This window comes from Salvelinus namaycush, chromosome 3, assembly GCF_016432855.1.
Source record: "Salvelinus namaycush isolate Seneca chromosome 3, SaNama_1.0, whole genome shotgun sequence".
In the NCBI taxonomy this organism is placed as follows: Eukaryota; Metazoa; Chordata; class Actinopteri; order Salmoniformes; family Salmonidae; genus Salvelinus; species Salvelinus namaycush.
Genome location: NC_052309.1, coordinates 48,220,725 through 48,238,906, shown reverse-complemented (window position 1 = coordinate 48,238,906; position 18,182 = coordinate 48,220,725). Strand labels below are relative to the sequence as shown.

The window sequence follows — 18,182 nt, the reverse complement described above, 5'->3', positions numbered from 1 at the left end:
AGACTCAGCTCAGTGTTTAGTCTCCACCTTCCGTCCTCTGCTACGTCGCAACTCTACCTCCGGTGCATCCGTCTATTGGGCCATTAAAGGTTAGCCTAATGAGAGGGGGTGGCAGCCAGGATTGACGCTCATTTTCTTTCTGTTACCAGCACTGCTTTAGGTGTTTGGGTCTCGTGGAAGGGATGGAAAGCTGACAGGCTAGTGGAGTAAATCGACTGTATATCAATAATCTGATCTTTCACTCTGAGTGCTCTGCCCTGCAACGCTCTGCCCTGCTGCCCGGGCCCTAAAACTGGCAAGCCTGTTACCTACAACAACACTCATCACGTGTGTCCGATGGCTGCCCTCTCGTCACTGACTAGCAGACACCTCTAGAGACCCACTCTATTCTAACCCACCTGATTTAGGTTGGGGGGATTTAAGCTAAACGGGCACAACTGCATGTGCCAACCATTTGGCAAACACACACACACACACACACACACACACACACACACACACACACACACACACACACACACACACACACACACACACACACCCTGGACACCATATGTGAATTAATTGCCACCCATTTATCTTCAGAGTTTGTACTGTTAGGTGACCTAAACTGGGATATGCTTAACACCCCGGCCGTCCTACAATCTAAGCTAGATGCCCTCAACCTCACCCAAATTATCATGGAACCTACCAGGTACAACCCCAAATCCGTAAACACGGGCACCCTCATAGATATCATCCTGACTAACCTGCCCTCTAAATACACCTCTGCTGTCTTCAACCAGGATCTCAGCGATCACTGCCTCATTGCCTGCGTCCGTAATGGGTCCGCGGTCAAACGACCACCCCTCATCACTGTCAAACGCTCCCTAAAACACTTCAGCGAGCAGGCCTTTCTAATCGACCTGGCCCGTTGTATCCTGGAAGGATATTGACCTCATTCCGTCAGTAGAGGATGCCTGGTTATTCTTTAAAAGTGCTTTCCTCACCATATTAAATAAGCATGCCCCATTCAAAAACAATTGAACCAGGAACAGATATAGCCCTTGGTTCACTCTAGATCTGACTGCCCTCGACCAGCACAAAAACCTGTGGCGTACTGCATTCGCATCGAATAGCCCCTGCGATATGCAACTTCTCAGTGAAGTTAGAAACCAATATACACAGGCAGTTAGGAAAGCAAAGGCTAGCTTTTTCAAACAGAAATTTGCATCCTGTAGCACAAACTCCAAAAAGTTCTGGGACACTGTAAAGTCAATGGAGAATAAGAGCACCTCCTCCCAGCTCCCCACTGCACTGAGGATAGGAAACACTGTTACCACCGATAAATCCACGATAATTGAGAATTTCAATAAGCATTTTTCTACGGCTGGCCATGCTTTCCACCTGGCTACCCCTACACCGGTCAACAGCTCTGCACCCCCCACAGCAACTTGCCAAGTCTCCCCCATTTCTCCTTCACCCAAATCCAGATAGCTGATGTTCTGAAAGAGCTGCAAAATCTGGACCCCTACATATCAGCTAGGCTAGACAATCTGGACCCTGTCTTTCTGAAATTATCCGCCACAATTGTTGCAACCCCTATTACTATCCTGTTCAACCTCCCGTATCGTGTGAGATCCCCAAAGATTGGAAAGCTGCTGCGGTCATCCCCCTCTTCAAAGGGGGAGACACTCTAGACCCAAACTGTTAGAAACCTATATCTATTCTACCCTGCCTTTCTAAGGTCTTCGAAAGCCAAGTTAACAGACATCACAGACCATTTTGAATCCCATCGTACCTTCTCCGCTATGCAATCTGGTTTCCGAGCTGATCATGGGTGCACCTCAGCCACGCTCAAGGTCCTAAATGATATCATAACCGCCATCGATAAAAGACAATACTGTGCAGCTCTATTCATTGACCTGGCCAAGGCTTTTTTTACTCTGTCAATCACCGCATTCTTATCGGCAGACTCAACAGCTTTGGTGTCGCAAATGACTACCTCGCCTGGTTCACCAACTACTTCTCAGACAGAGTTCAGTGTGTCAAATCGGAGGGCCTGTTGTCCGCACCTCTGGCAGTCTCTATGGGGGTGCCACAGGGTTCAATTCTTGGGCCGACTCTTTTCTCTGTATACATCAATGATGTCGCTCTTGCTGCGGGTGATTCTCTGATCCACCTCTACGCAGACGACACCATTCTGTATACTTCTGGCCCTTCTTTGGACACTGTGTTAACTAACCTCCAGACGAGCTTCAATGCCATACAACTCTCCTTCCGTGGCCTCCAACTGCTCTTAAATGCTAGTAAAACTAAATGTATGCTCTTCAACTGATTGCAGCCCGCACCTACCCGCACGTCTAGCATCACTACTCTGGACGGTTTCGACTTACAATATGTGGACAACTACAAATACCTAGGTGTCTGGTTAGACTGTGGACTCTCCTTCCAGACTCACATTAAGCATCTCCAGTCCAAAATGAAATCTAGAATCGGCTTCCTATTTCGGAACAAAGCATCTTTCACTCATGCTGCCAAACATACCCTCGTGAAACTGACTATCCTACCGATCCTTGACTTCGGCAATGTCATTTACAAAATAGCCTCCAACACTCTACTCAGCAAATTGGATGCAGTCCATCACACTTTGTCACCAAAGCCCCATATAATACCCACCACTGTGACCTGTATGCTCTTGTTGGCTGGCCCTCGCTTCATATTCAACGCCAAACCCACTGGCTCCAGGTCATCTATAAGTCTTTGCTAGGTAAAGCCCTGCCTTATCTCAGCTCACTGGTCACCATAGCAGCACCCACCCATAGCACGCGCTCACTGGTCACCCCCAAAGCCAATTCCTTTTTGGCCACCTTGCCTTCCTGTTCTCTGCTGCCAATGACTGGAACGAATTGCAAAAATCACTGAAGCTGGAGACTCATATCTCCCACACTAACTTTAAGCATCAGCTGTCAGAGCAGCTTACAGATCATTGTACCTGTACATAGCCCATCTGTAGAATAGCCCACCCAACTACTTCATCCCCATATTTTTATTTATTTAGCTCCTTTGCACCCCAGTATCTCTACTTGCACATTCATCTTCTGCACATCTATCACTCCAGTGTTAAATTGCTAAATTGTAATTATTTCCGCCACTATGGCCTATTTATTGCCTTACCTCTCTAATCTTACCTAATTTGCACACACTGTATATATACTTTTCTATTGTGTTATTGACTGAACGTTTGTTTAACTCTGTGTTGTTGTTTGTGTCACACTGCTTTGCTTTATCTTGGCCAGGTCGCAGTTGTAATTGAGAACTTGTTCTCAACTGGCCTACCTGGTTAAATAAAAGTGAAATAGATAAAATAAAAAACACACACACACACACGATAACATATGCGCTATACACACACATACACATAGATTTAGTACTGTAGATATGTGGTAGTGGTGGAGTAGGGGCCTGAGGGCACACAGTGTGTTGTGAAATCTGTGAATGTATTGTAATGTTTTTAAAATTGTATAAACTGCCTTAATTTTGCTGGACCCCAGGAAGAGGGGCGTTTATTATGGGGATCCATAATAAATACAAATAGCTATGGCTGAGACGAAGTGGCTTTGGGACAGTTTGTTGGTATCTTAAACCAGTACTTCAGTGTTTCCCCTCGATTCTTTTAGCAAGGGTCTTGGAAGGGGGGTGGGGGATGTCACTGGGCATCCTGTGTTCTTGTGCTTAAACATTATAACAATTTCAATTGGTGCACCTGGGCATGTGCCCTGCGATCCCGGTTGGTAATTCAGCCATTCCAAAAGTACTCCTAAATTCATTGTTTTATTTTATTGGTTTCATCGCATTAACTTTTATTTTGGCGATTTCTAGTTTTCAAAGATGATATTATTTATATGTAGGTCAATACTATTTTCTACAAACTTTCTCTGGTTTTAGTAATTTAAGTGTATGCTTTAAGTGCGCTGCTGCGAAATGAGTACAGCGTCAACACTGGTTACCTCTTGTCTTGATACATAGGAAATGGAGATCAGATCAGTTGTAACCAGTGTTCTCAGTCTCTACATCTAAAATGGATCCATCTCTTCTCCCCCCCCCCCCACCCTCTGCGGCAGCTCAAAGTCAGCCCAGGGTTAACGTGCCCGCCCTGTCGCCATGTGGGAGGAGGAGGAACAGTCCAATCCTCCGGGTGACAAATGTTTGTCTGGGAGTGTAATTGACGCTAGGGGGAGGGGACCGGAGTGAATCATTTAGACAGATGATGATGGCTCCGTTGACATCATCAGAAGTCCTACCTCCCTCAACCCCCGAGCACAGCCAACCCTTCAGGCCAACGTGTCTCTGTCTCCGTGGACTGCTTGGCTCTGTGATAAAAGGAAGACAGCCTCTCCCTTTGGCTTATCTCTCTCAGCCTATATCTTTCATTTTGGGATGGGAGGATTTTTCTCCTATCAAACCGAATATGATGTTTTGAACCCCCCCCCCCGCGGATGAAAACTGGAAAAGAAATGGAGTGGATCCGTGCTTGTTGAATGCGCTACGCGCCCAGCAGTCTCTGTGGATAGGCTAACGCTAGCCCTCCCTTGCTGTGGTGAGCTGGAGCAGTAAGGCAGTTAGTTCGTAGTTGGCAAGCTCCACTATGTTTTAATGACGGAGCCCCTGCTGGGATCCTGTAGCGGTGCCTTAACTCCCCTGCCTCTGATGGAGCGGCCTATTCTGGACCGTTAGCCTGTCTGTGTGAACCAGAGCCATTACTAGCATCATACCCAAACGGCTTCTCACTGCTTTATACCATCCCTGCGTCCCAAATGGCGCCCTATTCCCTTTTATAGTGCCTAACAGGGACCTGTTCAGAAAGTAGTGCGCCATGAAGGGAATTAGGGTGCCATTTGGGACGTAGGCGAGGTCTCACGGGAACAAGGCGACTGCAGGTTCAACCCCGCGACAGTTAATTACTGTAGCCAGTCTACGGAGATGAAATGAGTTCAGTATAATAGTCGTATTTTCAAGAAAAGGTTAGAACACGAGTGAATAAATTACATATTCTCTGTTGTGACTCTTCAGACTATGTTTGGAGATGAGCGTTAAAGGATCGGTCCTGGCTCGACTCGCGTCCCCTCGTTGATGTGATGAATTCATACAGCAGGAGGCAATCATTCATTTTTAATCACCCCACACGGCCGTCATTAATTCATGAGCAGAATGGGAGGAGAGCCCCTCCCCAGCCGGTGGTATGTGGGAGGGGACTGGAGTGCGATTTAAGTTTCTGTTGGTGTGAAATGTAAATGAGCTCTACGAGGCTGCAGCTATTAGCGAGGTCTTCCCTTTCCATTGGTCCGTTTGTCCTCCTGGCGCCCTCATTAGCCAATCCCACCCGCCCACTGCCTCTCATATGTCATCAGACTACATCCACAGGATAAGAGACTCTGGCTGCCGTGCCCCGTGACATCAACACCCGCTCTGGTGTCACCACTAATGCTCCTGATTGTAGATAATTGCAGCATTGTTATTGCTGTGGTTTGACGGTGTGAGTTTTAACCTGAGTGGTTGGCGCATAGAGATCCTATATGTTCCATACGTACTTCCATGGGTTGGAGGCCATGGAGGATGGATGCATACATTAATTTTGTCCTCTGGGAATCGGATAGATTTGTTTAATAGATGCAGGGGGGGAGATTGGCCATTGTCGTAAACCTGACCCCATCATAAAGGAATCAATATTGACCCACCTGGCTGTGGAATAAACAGAATGGACCGCCCCTCTAGCGCTGATAGAGACATTGAGAAAGAGTCCGTTCTAACCGGCCCATGTTTGGCTGGCAACACTTTTAATAGTTAGGCTACTCTGACAGCCCCATCTGGACCTCTTTACCCCACTAGCCTGTCTCTTTACATAGGACTGAGGTGGGAGAGCCCAGCCCATCCAGGAGACCTCTTTGTCTGTCTGGTCAATGACCATTTGTCTAACCTTCTGGTCAGTGTATGATTTCTGCAGCTCCAACTAGGTGTTATTGAGTAGAGTGCTGTTCTCATGATTGCAACTGGTTCTCCTCTCTCCTTGTACAGGCGGTGTGTTGGAAAGTGTGTGTTGGAGATGTTTGCTGGTTCATGGTTGGAGGATGGGCTCTCCCCAGTAGGGCTCCCACAATTATCGTATAACCGACAATAACCCACATTTTTTTTGCAGCATAACCGTCTAAATACATTCATTTTTTGGTGAAGGGGAGATTTAACTTTATATTCAAGTAGATGTACTTTACCCATGATCTGTTTTCATTATTACATGAATAGGGTAAAGTTGGTAATCATTTTAAGAGCAGAACGGCACAGATGGGAGGAGAAGCTTCTTTTTCAAACGTTCCAAGTGGTCAAAACTATTATTTTTTGAAGATGGGCTTGTCACCAAAGCTGTGTTGTATTCGTTAGGTGTACCACAACGAATTTGCAAATATGCATTATGAAATTATACAACAACAACAAACAAAAAAATTCTGACATGAATCGCGGACATTTGCATGACAATGAATCTTTACCCCAAATTCCGTTGTCGTCACAGCCCTACTCCTCAGCCCTGTGGGGGATGGGTTGTAGAGGTAGTGGGGCAGCCCAGCCCCCACCCGTACATACCGTAGACTTAACTTGTTTAATATTGCATGGTGGTACTGCGATGGCTCCGGCGCCAGCGTTGGGTGAGTGTCTTGTTGTCTGGCCGGCCGGCAGCGCCAAGCTTGCAGAGGTTATGGAGGAAGTGTGCTGCAGGGTCACCCGCTGTCGACGCAACCGGACCAGCTCCCTCACCCGCTGCGGACTGGTAAGACCTGGGCACGCTGGACTGGAGCTGGTAGAGTACCTGATCAATGGAATATAGAAGCTGAACTGGGTCACGTTGGATGTGTGTGGTTTGGTTGTTAGCAAGGCATTGGTGACTGCTCTTTGTCTCTTTTGGATTGATTGGCCTTTGTGGGCTAGTGTGTTTCTTGAGTCTCTCATAGGTGGGATGGTTTGCTTGGTTGGTTGATGAAACACGGGGCTGTTGTGGCGTTATTCAGGTTGATTGGCAGTTTATCTTGTCCTCCAGTCTTTGTGAGGTGATCAGTATTGATGTGTTGTGTTGTTAGCTTATGGCTTTGATGATTGTTTGTTTATATACCATTTCAGAGAACAAATCTGCGTCCTGAAAGAGAACGACGACAGTGATACATTTTTCTTTCAATTACAGCTTATCTTTTTTTTTATCCCCTTCTCATTTCGCCAGGGGACAAATTGGTTTACTGTCTTTGTTATGAAAGGAATAATCGACTAAATGTTTTCACGACAAATAGATTTCTTCTGTTTTTTTAATTAAGAGCGTTCTTACGTTTAGCTTCCAAGCGAAGTCGCCAAGCTTGAACGAGATCAGACTGCTTAGTGTTTCTTTGAGTGTGTGAGTGTGTGTGTGTGTGTGTGTGTTTGTTTGTGAGAGAAAGCATCCAGGCACTAAGTCATTCAGTGAGCTGCTGCCTGTCATACTGATAGGGCTGTATCATAGCGGCTGATCAGTGCCTGTTGAGCTATGACAAACGGTATGACCGATATTGTGACAGACAGACAGTGGGCCTGGGTAGGTAATGTAAGAAAGAGGAGTTTGGGAGGCCAGGCAGTGTGTGCATGTCAAATGGCACCCTGGTGTAAAGTAGTGCGCTAAACAGGGAATAGGGTGCCATTTGTGGCACAGTCACTGGTCCAGATTTACTGTCACAACTCTGTCTCAGACTCCCTAAGGTCACCCGGAAACCATAACACTCTTTTTTCCCCCTCAAACCATCAAGAAGTATGACCTTTCACTGAGGGTCAGTGCCGCGCTCCCCATTTATTTATAATCCTCTCAAGTTTTGTCTCCGTCCCCCTCCTTTATTTTGATGAAACAAAAAGTCTTGTATCAAGCTTCATGCTGCCAAGTCGACCGCACAAAGGCAGCTGCAACAACACACGTGTGTCTATGTGTGTCTGTGTGTGTATTTGTGTGCGCGTGTTCATCTGTGTGTGTCCTGTGGTATTAACAGCTGTCCTCTCTTCCTGTCTGTGTGTCTGAGCAGCTTCCCGGAGACCTCAACAAGATGCACCTTACAGACCACCCCCACAGCCAGGGGATGCATGTGCCGCCCAGCCAATCAGGATGCAGCATCGCCAGTGATTCGGGGAGCAGTAGCCTATCAGACATCTACCAGGTCTATACACACATTATGTAATTCACCATTCACAAACTGAGCTGATGTTGTAGGCAGGGTTTAAAATGATCATCCGCCAAATGCGGGTAGATTTTGTCATTAGTGGGGTAAGAATGCATATTTCAGCAGCCACGTTGGCGGGTAGTCACATGGAGTGTTTGGGAACGCTTAAGTTTGTTTTGCCCACATGTAGAAGTTGGTCGAATTGACAAGAAAGGCTAGAAAGTGTGACTTTGTCCTCGTGTTTCTTGGCCGGTTGCATCGTTTTGTTCACATTCTAGGTTGTTTTTCAATGTTATGGTGCTGAACAATTATCCGAAGTGTCAGTTATTTTTCTGACAATCACTTCAATTATTTGAATTCCGTTTCGTTCGTTTTTTTTCTCCCTCTGAGCTTAATGCGCTGCATGAACTCTGCGATGTAGTAGGGAGTTGTAGTTTCCAACAGGCCAATGTTCTACATAGTTTAGCACACAAAACGTGATAGTTATCTACAATGACCATAATCCATTGCAGCCTACTTGTCCGGTCTGTGTTTCTTTTACGCCTGCTACTTAAGAGACAGAAGAACGCGCGATCAAGATGGGATACATAGAGAGCAGTTGCTTCGCAAGGTATCTCTACCTGAAAATACATGATCTAAGTGATTGATAGTTGGTATTCAGTAGTCATAAAAGTATGCCTTATTTACTTTGAACAACTACTAAAATAGTGATTTCTTTCAGACAGCATAAACAGCAGCTCTGTAGAGATGAGACGACTTAGAATGAAATCATAAAGTCATCAAATAAAACAAATATACATAACAAATTAAATATTTTATTAAATAAAGTCATGTGAATAAATGATGGTTAATAAGTGATAAGCAGTAATGGGCAGTCAATAACATCATGGGACTTGTATTCATTGTTTTATTCGGTGTTAAAGCATTCAACCCACATAATGCATTGTGAATGTAATGTTTCAACAACAAAAAATTATATAATAATTTCTTATTTAAAAATCAAAGTATAATCCAACGAAACGGCCTCAAAAAGAATTAATCGCTCAGCACTACAATGTTAGTTTGTGTTGGCTGCAACTGTCTTTTTTTTGTTTGTGTTGGCTGCGACATTTTTTTCATCACAAGCTAGTGCCCAAGTTACCATGGTAATGGCCCGTTCCTTAAAGGGCCAGTTGACATTTTTTGTCTCGCCTAATGATTGTGCTTGATTGAGCATGGAACACGCCCAAAAACTTGAATTCACTCACTTTGTCGTTCTCCTAGATGTATTTGTGTGCTTTTACATTTCTACTTAGGAGCACATCATGTACTCCTTGTGGCAGGGCTCTTGATGTTCTGTTGTAGAACTTGATGTTCTGTTGTAGAACTTGATGTTCAGTTGTAGAACTTGATGTTCAGTTGTAGAACTTGATGTTCAGTTGTAGAACACTTGATGTTCAGTTGTAGAACACTTGATGTTCAGTTGTAGAACACTTGATGCCCAGTTGTAGAACACTTGATGTTCAGTTGTAGAACACTTGATGTTCAGTTGTAGAACACTTGATGCTCAGTTGTAGAACACTTGATGCTCAGTTGTAGAACACTTGATGCTCAGTTGTAGAACACTTGATGCTCAGTTGTAGAACACTTGATGCTCAGTTGTAGAACACTTGATGCTCAGTTGTAGAACACTTGATGCTCAGTTGTAGAACACTTGATGCTCAGTTGTAGAACACTTGATGCTCAGTTGTAGAACACTTGATGCTCAGTTGTAGAACACTTGATGCTCAGTTGTAGAACACTTGATGCTCAGTTGTAGAACACTTGATGCCCAGTTGTAGAACACTTGATGTTCAGTTGTAGAACACTTGATGCTCAGTTGTAGAACACTTGATGCTCAGTTGTAGAACACTTGATGCTCAGTTGTAGAACACTTGATGCTCAGTTGTAGAACACTTGATGCTCAGTTGTAGAACACTTGATGCTCAGTTGTAGGACTGGATGTTCAGTTGTAGGAGTATTTATCTGTTTTTATTATTGGATGTAAATGATTTATTTTAACATACATTGGTTTCAAAAAAGTAAATGAAATGAAGCTATATACCCCGTTTACTTCTTACTAGTTATACGTTTCTTGTTTTTGAAACATTAGAAAGCATGCTCATCATATAGGTGCGGAGCTTTTGTGAAATAGCACAGTTACAAGTGGAAATCAAACTGGATGGACAACAGAAATAGAGGAAGGACTAAGAACAAACAAGAGAGAACTATTATAAAGTAGACTGTGTCTGTAAAATGTGTATAAGATGTATAAATTGAAGGTAAAAACAGAAATGTTTATCAGTTTACTCCAATTGGGGGATCGGTGGTAGGGTTTGCGGGGAATAATAATAAAGGTATATTCTTTAAAAAAGTATGTATGTCTATATAGGTATGTGTATGTATATATGTGTATATGTATGCATACGTGTATGGATATATATATTTACCCCAAAAAATATGGGGGATTGGAAATGATGCAGACAATTACATTGGAAGCAACATTCTTTCCGCAATATTAAGCTGATCCACCCCTAAAAAAAAAAAAAAAAAAAAAAAAGCATGCTCATCGTTATTTAAATTACATTTTTGGTGTAATTAAGGCTTGTAGAGTTTTTAATCTGAGTGGCTGGTGGACCCAAAAGTTAATTTCCCACCCTGGTTGTAGGCCTGTAACATCCCATTTCAAAAGCTTTTGAAGTTCCATTATTTTTAAGTAATGCTCCTAGCCTTTTTGTTCTCTCAATACTGTATGACTTTGAAGTCAGTCAATGCTTTCTTGGTGAATGTACTGGATCTGCATGTGAAGCAGGAAGGAAGAAAAGGTGTTGACTTTGCCATCTCAGAGGCTTCCCCAGCATGACTGACCCAGCTCTCCCCAAGCGCTCTCCCTAGCCCTCTTGTTGCCACTCCTCATCCCTCTCCCCACTCTTCCCCGGCTACCCCCTGCCTCTCCAGCTCAATGGCAGCGATGGTGGAAAGAACACGTCCTCTCCTCCTCTCCCTTCCGTCCAGGTTTGTTAATTATAGTGTGTGTTGGCTGGGCTTCCTGTGGTTCTGAGGGGCCCCTCTGTCCCTCCTGTAGCGCTGTGTGCTAAAGGTCAGAGCACACAAGACCCCGCCCTACTCCTACTGCATTATCATTGCTAACCCCACCCACCCTTACCTTTAACTCCAGTCCACCCCAACCCTCATCATTACATATACTTTTAACCCAGCTGTACCTCTACCCCACCTCTCCTCGCTCTCCTCTCTCTCTGGGGGATGTGATGGCTCTGGCTCAGTCTCCTGCACAAGCAGGAACTGATGTTCCTGTCAGTTTAGAGCTGCCCCGGTAACTGTTCTGAGACCTGCATGGGCCCAAACCCTCCCTCCCTCTCGCTTTCTGTCTCTGTGTGTGTGTCTCTCTCTCTCTCTCTCTGTTTCTCTCTTTCTGTTTCTGTCTTTTTCTCTCTCTTGCTCTCTTTCTCTCACTCTGTTTCTGTCTCTCTCTGGGTCTCTCTCGCTCTCCCTCCTTCTCCACATGCTGAAAGAACCGAGCTGCTCTAAAGTCTGACACCCAGACAAAAGCACAAGGGATCCAGAGATGAGGAGAGAGGCGAAGAGGACACTGATCCTCTCAGGGTTTCACACCGTCTGTACAGACAGTCTTTCTTTAGCCTAGTTCTTGTCTGCCTCTACTTGGCCATTGTAAACTCTTGTAAGGCAGTTGTAAGATCTCAAAAACGGTGCGCTACCGTTTTTGTGCTTCTCAGGAAGCACTGTCTACCTTCAGTCAAACTGGGGGATATATGGATCGTTTTCAATAGGGCTACTTTGGTTGTAAGTAGATCATAGGAGGGCTTGACCCAGATAAAGGCTTGAGTCGTGCACCCTCACCGTGCTGTCAATCATTCAACCTAGGACTGTTTTTTAGGCTCATACCTGGACCTTAACACTAGAACTGCTGGGCCTCGAGGGACCCCCTCCACCTTCAAGCTAATGAGAAGTCCTTCAGTCAGCAATGTACTTGAATACGTTTCCTATATGCTATTGCTAAAATAATAATCTGGTAGTGTTTATGAAGGTCTTAGGTAACATTAGAATGCAGGTTTTGTTTATTTCAAATAAGACATTACCATTTTCATTAGTTTATGTTACTGCAGGCTATATGTAAAAATGAGAACATCAGTAGCTTAAACGGCATTGTAAGCGCCAAGTGTGCTTGATTAAATTGTGGAAATCAGATCAAAAGTGTCTCTATGAACAGCGGTCCAAAATAGTGAGTTATTATCTGCTCGTGCTACCATGGTGTGCATTTTCACGCAATGGCATCAGCTGGATTTCATTTAGCAGTTAGGCCTTGACCTAAGAGTCGACACACCTCCCTGCCACTTTCAATGGCTTGACACGCCTCCCACAAACACGTCGCTTGCAGGTGACACAAGTGTCTTGGGCTCTTAGTGCATCTGGCCACCTGGCACTGTCTCCTCCCCGGGAGCTGTGTGCGCAACTTGGCAGGTGGAATCTTTGCTACTGCCTTGGCTCTCCACGTAGCCCGTGTGCCAAACTCTTGATGGGCAGGGTGTTGTCGATGCACTGCTTGGACAACACGTGTGCGTTGACAGCAGCCAAGTCGAGCAGCAACAGGCCAGCGGCGGGCGCCTTCCTTCTCGCCGTGTCGTCTGATCTTGAACGTCCACGCCAACCTATGGAACAGAATAGAGTAGAATAGATTAGGATTGTTTTCCCGTAGGAAAAACACGGCACGTGTTATACAGAAGAGCATAAGGCGTTGCATAAATGTACTGTATCCTAGTCGATGGCAACTGTCGGGTGCGTGACTGTTTTCCGGTCGTTCCTCAGCACCGCTGTGGAGTACAGCGGCTGTGCAGGCGCCTTGTTTTGCGCAGAGGGAGAGGGAGCCCCCGTCTCGCTTTGTTCACGGTACTTGTTTTATTTGCCAGCAACTTGTTCGCCGGTGACGGTGAAGTGAAGTTGTCGTCCGTGCTGACATGTCGCGATTCATTTCTTCCCCCACCGTCGGAGTCGCGTTCATCAGATCGTGTAGCAGCGCTGACGCAGCACGCGCATCCATTTGTCTTGGTCTTCTTGCCATTGTAAATGATGCACGCTCTCACTGTGTACTCCAAGGAGGCCAGAGTAGACTTATGAGACTGCTTTGATTCAGTGGACTGATACAGGGTACAAACCATTTAGAGATTAGAATTAGAATGTACCAATACAATTGAATGGTCGCACTGTTTTTCAGTCACAATTGGTTAAATAATTTTGCGTCGTTGGCTTCCCCTCGTTCATCAACTCACCCATTCTCCCCCATCATACTTTACTTGTTATATGCACAAAAGTTGTTTAGGTTCAGTTTTTGAGGCAATTATCAGGGTGATTATCAACTGGGCACTGTCGGGAGAAGGAGCGGAGCAGACCATACTGTCGGGAGAAGGAGTGGAGCAGACCATACTGTCGGGAGAAGGAGCGGAGCAGACCAGACCATACTGTCGGGAGAAGGAGCGGAGCAGACCAGACCATACTGTCGGGAGAAGGAGCGGAGCAGACCAGACCAGACCATACTGTCGGGAGAAAGAGCGGAGCAGACCATACTGTCGGGAGAAGGAGCGGAGCAGACCCTACTGTCGGGAGAAGGAGCGAAGCAGACCCTACTGTCGGGAGAAGGAGCGGAGCAGACCCTACTGTCGGGAAAAGGAGCGGAGCAGACCCTACTGTCGGGAAAAGGAGCGGAGCAGACCCTACTGTCGGGAGAAGGAGCGGAGCAGATCCTACTGTCGGGAGAAGGAGCGGAGCAAACCCTACTGTCGGGAGAAGGAGGGGAGCAGACTCTACTGTCGGGAGAAGGAGCGGAGCAAACCCTACTGTCGGGAGAAGGAGCGGAGCAGATCCTACTGTCGGGAGAAGGAGCGGAGCAAACCCTACTGTCGGGAGAAGGAGCGGAGCAGATCCTACTGTCGGGAGAAGGAGCGGAGCAAACCTTACTGTCGGGAGAAGGAGCGGAGCAAACCTTACTGTCGGGAGAAGGAGCGGAGCAGATCCTACTGTCGGGAGAAGGAGCGGAGCAGATCCTACTGTCGGGAGAAGGAGCGGAGCAAACCCTACTGTCGGGAGAAGGAGCGGAGCAAACCTTACTGTCGGGAGAAGGAGCGGAGCAAACCTTACTGTCGGGAGAAGGAGCGGAGCAGATCCTACTGTCGGGAGGAGGAGGGGCAGCGCAGGAAAAATTACAATGCCCTTCTAAAACGGGGTTATAACTCTAGTTCTGCTTGTGATACTACGATTCTTACAACGGCAGTGTCTTATATAGACTTATTTAGACAACGTAATGGATGGAGGGGGGAATGACTTTAAAAATGGCGGTGTAAAAAATGACTGCTTTAGTGGTTCTAGTGTTAAGGGAAGCTGTTGAGTTGAGCAGAGCAGGCAGGTGTAGTCTCTGTTACTGTGTCCTAGGGGGCAGACAGATGGCATGCAATATTGCTACAGTGACTGGAGAGCTAGTCTCCTAACCTGGGGTTGTGGGTTCAAATCCCAGTTGATCTGAAACGACCGTAGGCCTCAGAACCAGCTCCTTTCAACCCTCCCAACCATCTGGCCAAACAGCATGGAGAAAATGGGCAATATGAATAATTAGCGTATGCGTAATGCTTAGCGACGTGTTTGGCAATCTCTTGTTTTTTTGCACAGGGTGTCTGTTCTGACGTTATGTTATGTTTTTTGTTGTTGTGTAAGTTAAAACAATAACCATGGTTATGTCTGTCACCTCTGCAGGCCACGGAGAGCGAGATGGGTGACGTGGACCTGTCTGGGCTCCCGGAGGCGGCGGTGGACTCTGAAGAGGAGGAGGAGGAGGACGAAGACCTGGAGAGGACGTCGGACACCCTACTGGGTAGAGACCTTGTCCGGGAGTGTCTGGAGAAGGACCCCGTGGACCGCAACGATGACGACATCGGTGAGCTGCACGCCACACTCTCCCCTGAATGCCCCCTTTTACTCAGTCGCGGTCTCTCTCCCTTTCTCACACTTTCTCTCACACTCTCTCTCTCACACTTTCCTTCTCTCTCTCTCTCTCTCTCTCTCTCTCTCTCTCTCTCTCTCTCTCTCTCTCTCTCTCTCTCTCTCTCCTTTCTCTCTCTTTCTTTCTTTCTTTCTTTCTCTCTTTCTCTTTCTCTCTCTCTTTCTCTCTCTCTCTCTCTCTCTCTCTCTCTCTCTCTCTCTCTCTCACTCACTCACTCACTCACTCACTCACTCACTCACTCACTCACTCACTCACTCACTCACTCACTCACTCACTCACTCACTCACTCACGCTACCACACCCCCTCCCTCTGTTTCTATAAATACTAAGGGCCTTCCCTTTTTAATTTCCGTTTTTATGTTTGCGCGGGCAATCAGCTGGGCCACCTCATTAGCAGACCAGTCCAGGGGACCTCCTGGGGGAGGGGGAAAGCTGCATGGCCACACATCAGAGGACCCAGAGAGAGGCCTTCCTGGGAGGCTGTGGGATGCATGGGTTGAAAGCCTCCTTTGCTGTTGGCTTGTTAGGCAGTAGGCACATATCTTCTCTCCATTTCTTACTCTCTCTCTGGGGATTTTTCTGCCATTGAAATCATTGGGCGGGCCGCCTAAGCGTTTTTTTCAGGTCGCCTAAAAAGGTGATGGAAAAACACTTTCAGTGTAAACTTAAACGACTAAAACCAGATATAAAGTATGTAGAAATGATAACGGGCCTACATCTTTTATATGTCATCTTTGAGAACTAACAATCACCAAAATAAAAGTTAGACAGGGAGAAATGAAAATTCCCAAGACAATGAACTTAGCAGTATAGATTTTGTTATTGTGTTTGAGCAAAAGAGCACAGCATTAGCCATGGCCAAATTAGCTTTAAAACGGCAACGTTTTCTCACAGCTGCATGGAGAAATTGGTAGAATTGCAGGAAATTGGCTTAAATGCAAAAAAATACAAATCTACACCGCCACGATGGGGGGGGGCCTCTAGAATGTTCTCTAAAATTCAGCTGCGCCGACCGAGCACCCTGCCACGCCGCTAAGCCCATTTTTGACCCTGCTCTCTCCTCTCATGTTCTCTTCCCTCCCTCCTCCCCCATCCAGAACAACTGTTGGAGTTCATGCACCAGCTGCCAGCCTTTGCCAACATGACCATGTCGGTCCGGCGGGACCTGTGTACTGTCATGGTGTTTGAGGTGGTGGAGCAGGCGGGGACCACGATCCTAAAGGACAAACAGGAGGTACGGGGCCATAGACAGAACACACACCTCCCCGATCAACCACTCCACACTCACTACACCTGGGAGTTTTCCCTGACCATGTGACGTTTACCGGGAACAACCGACGGGGTTGAAGTTATACGGGCTGTAGCTAGGGCCCAGAGTTTTCCCTGGTCTGGTTACGTGGTAACGTTATTCCGGCCTATAACAGCAGCCACCAGTGATCACAACCGCATCTCGAAAGCACCACATTTCACCCTGTAGTCACAAGGTTTCATCTCCCAGTGAATGGGATGTACAGTATGTAGCAGAGCAGCAGCCTTCAGTCATTTAACCAGACTTACAGAACGAATGAATGACGCTACATCCCGGGGAAAAGGGAATCTTTCACGGCTGTCTGCAAAAGGCAGTGGCCAGCCGACAGCATAGTATATTACATTGAATGGCCTCACCGCTTACTTTAGCACGAGTGGATGGGATCTGCGTTATTAAAGTGAGGCAGCAGGTGTCTATATATACAGTATATATACATACACATACACACACACACACACATACACACACACACACACACACACACACACACACACACACGCATGTGTGTAAAGCAGGGGACAGCTACACGAGGCGATGTGCGTGTGTGAGATCAGTATGATAGACAGGTTGGCGATGCTAGGTTTCCTAGACCCGCTGCCTGGCCTGGTCCGCTGTGGGCTGGTGTGAAGGTCAAGGGGGAATCAGTCAGCCATCACTGCACTGCAGGATCCTTAACGCTGCTACGAGACAATGAGGGGGAGAGGAAATAAATACTAGAGGGGGGGGAAGGTCAACGCAGCTCATCACATTTCCTCCGTCTCCGTCCTTCACAATGCTTCCCTGTGATAGCGCTCTGCCTGTCTGCGTTCCGCTTTTTAAAAAGCCGTCATCGCCTTCATGGTTGAAAAAGCCATGTTCAGCCGTCTCAGAGTTACTGTGAACGTAAGCTAGATGTTCCTCTCTTAGACGAGCACTTCCCCGCCTGCGGAGTTCTGCACACACACACCTCACCCTTAGTCTGCAGTCTGATATGGGACTCCAGTGTCTTCTGTTCCACGCACGTTTGTGCTGAGATTCACAAGGTTGGAAAACACACTTTCGCTTTTGGAGAACGTCTTCGGTTCGCTCAAGCTCTGTATACCACATCCAGAGACACATGATAATACCAGGCAACAATGATTACTTTGAGTGAAGGTGCATAAAAGCGTCTGCTCTATTATGAGGTTCAGCCAGTCAGTCAGTCATCCTGTCAGCCAGTCAGTCAGTCCCTGTTTTAGTGATGGTGTTTGGCACTGCTGCTGTCATCACTGTGCCCCCCCCCCCTCCCAGCTGGACCTGTGGTATGTGATCCTGAACGGGGCGGTGGAGATCAGCCACCCAGACAGCCGCATGGAGACCCTCTGCATGGGCAACAGCTTCGGCATCTCCCCCTCCCTGGACAAGCAGTACATGAGCGGAGTGGTGCGCACCAAGGGGGACGACTGCCAGGTGAGTTGCTCTTCTCTCACAGAGATATTTGGACTCCTAGCGTCTGGACTCCTAGGCTTGAGTCTCAAATCACACCCTATTTCCTGTATAGTGCTCTACGGGCCCTGGGACCCTAATGGATCCTGCTCAAAAGCAGTACACTATATCGTGATTAGGGTTGCGGTTTGGGGGCTCTGACTTTCATTTCACTGTGAATGGCCGA

General features: G+C 46.7%; 1 protein-coding gene across 1 annotated transcript in view; it reads left to right on the top strand.

Annotated features, from left to right (window-relative positions):
- The window catches only part of LOC120032004 (rap guanine nucleotide exchange factor 6-like), a 142,475-nt gene that overhangs the window by 84,058 nt on the left and 40,235 nt on the right, over nucleotides 1-18,182 (top strand). Inside the window, exons 8-11 of the mRNA XM_038977913.1 lie at nucleotides 8,064-8,195; nucleotides 14,997-15,177; nucleotides 16,341-16,477; nucleotides 17,822-17,980. Of these exons, the coding sequence (XP_038833841.1) occupies nucleotides 8,064-8,195; nucleotides 14,997-15,177; nucleotides 16,341-16,477; nucleotides 17,822-17,980 (609 nt within the window). The remainder of the gene's footprint in view (nucleotides 1-8,063; nucleotides 8,196-14,996; nucleotides 15,178-16,340; nucleotides 16,478-17,821; nucleotides 17,981-18,182) is intronic.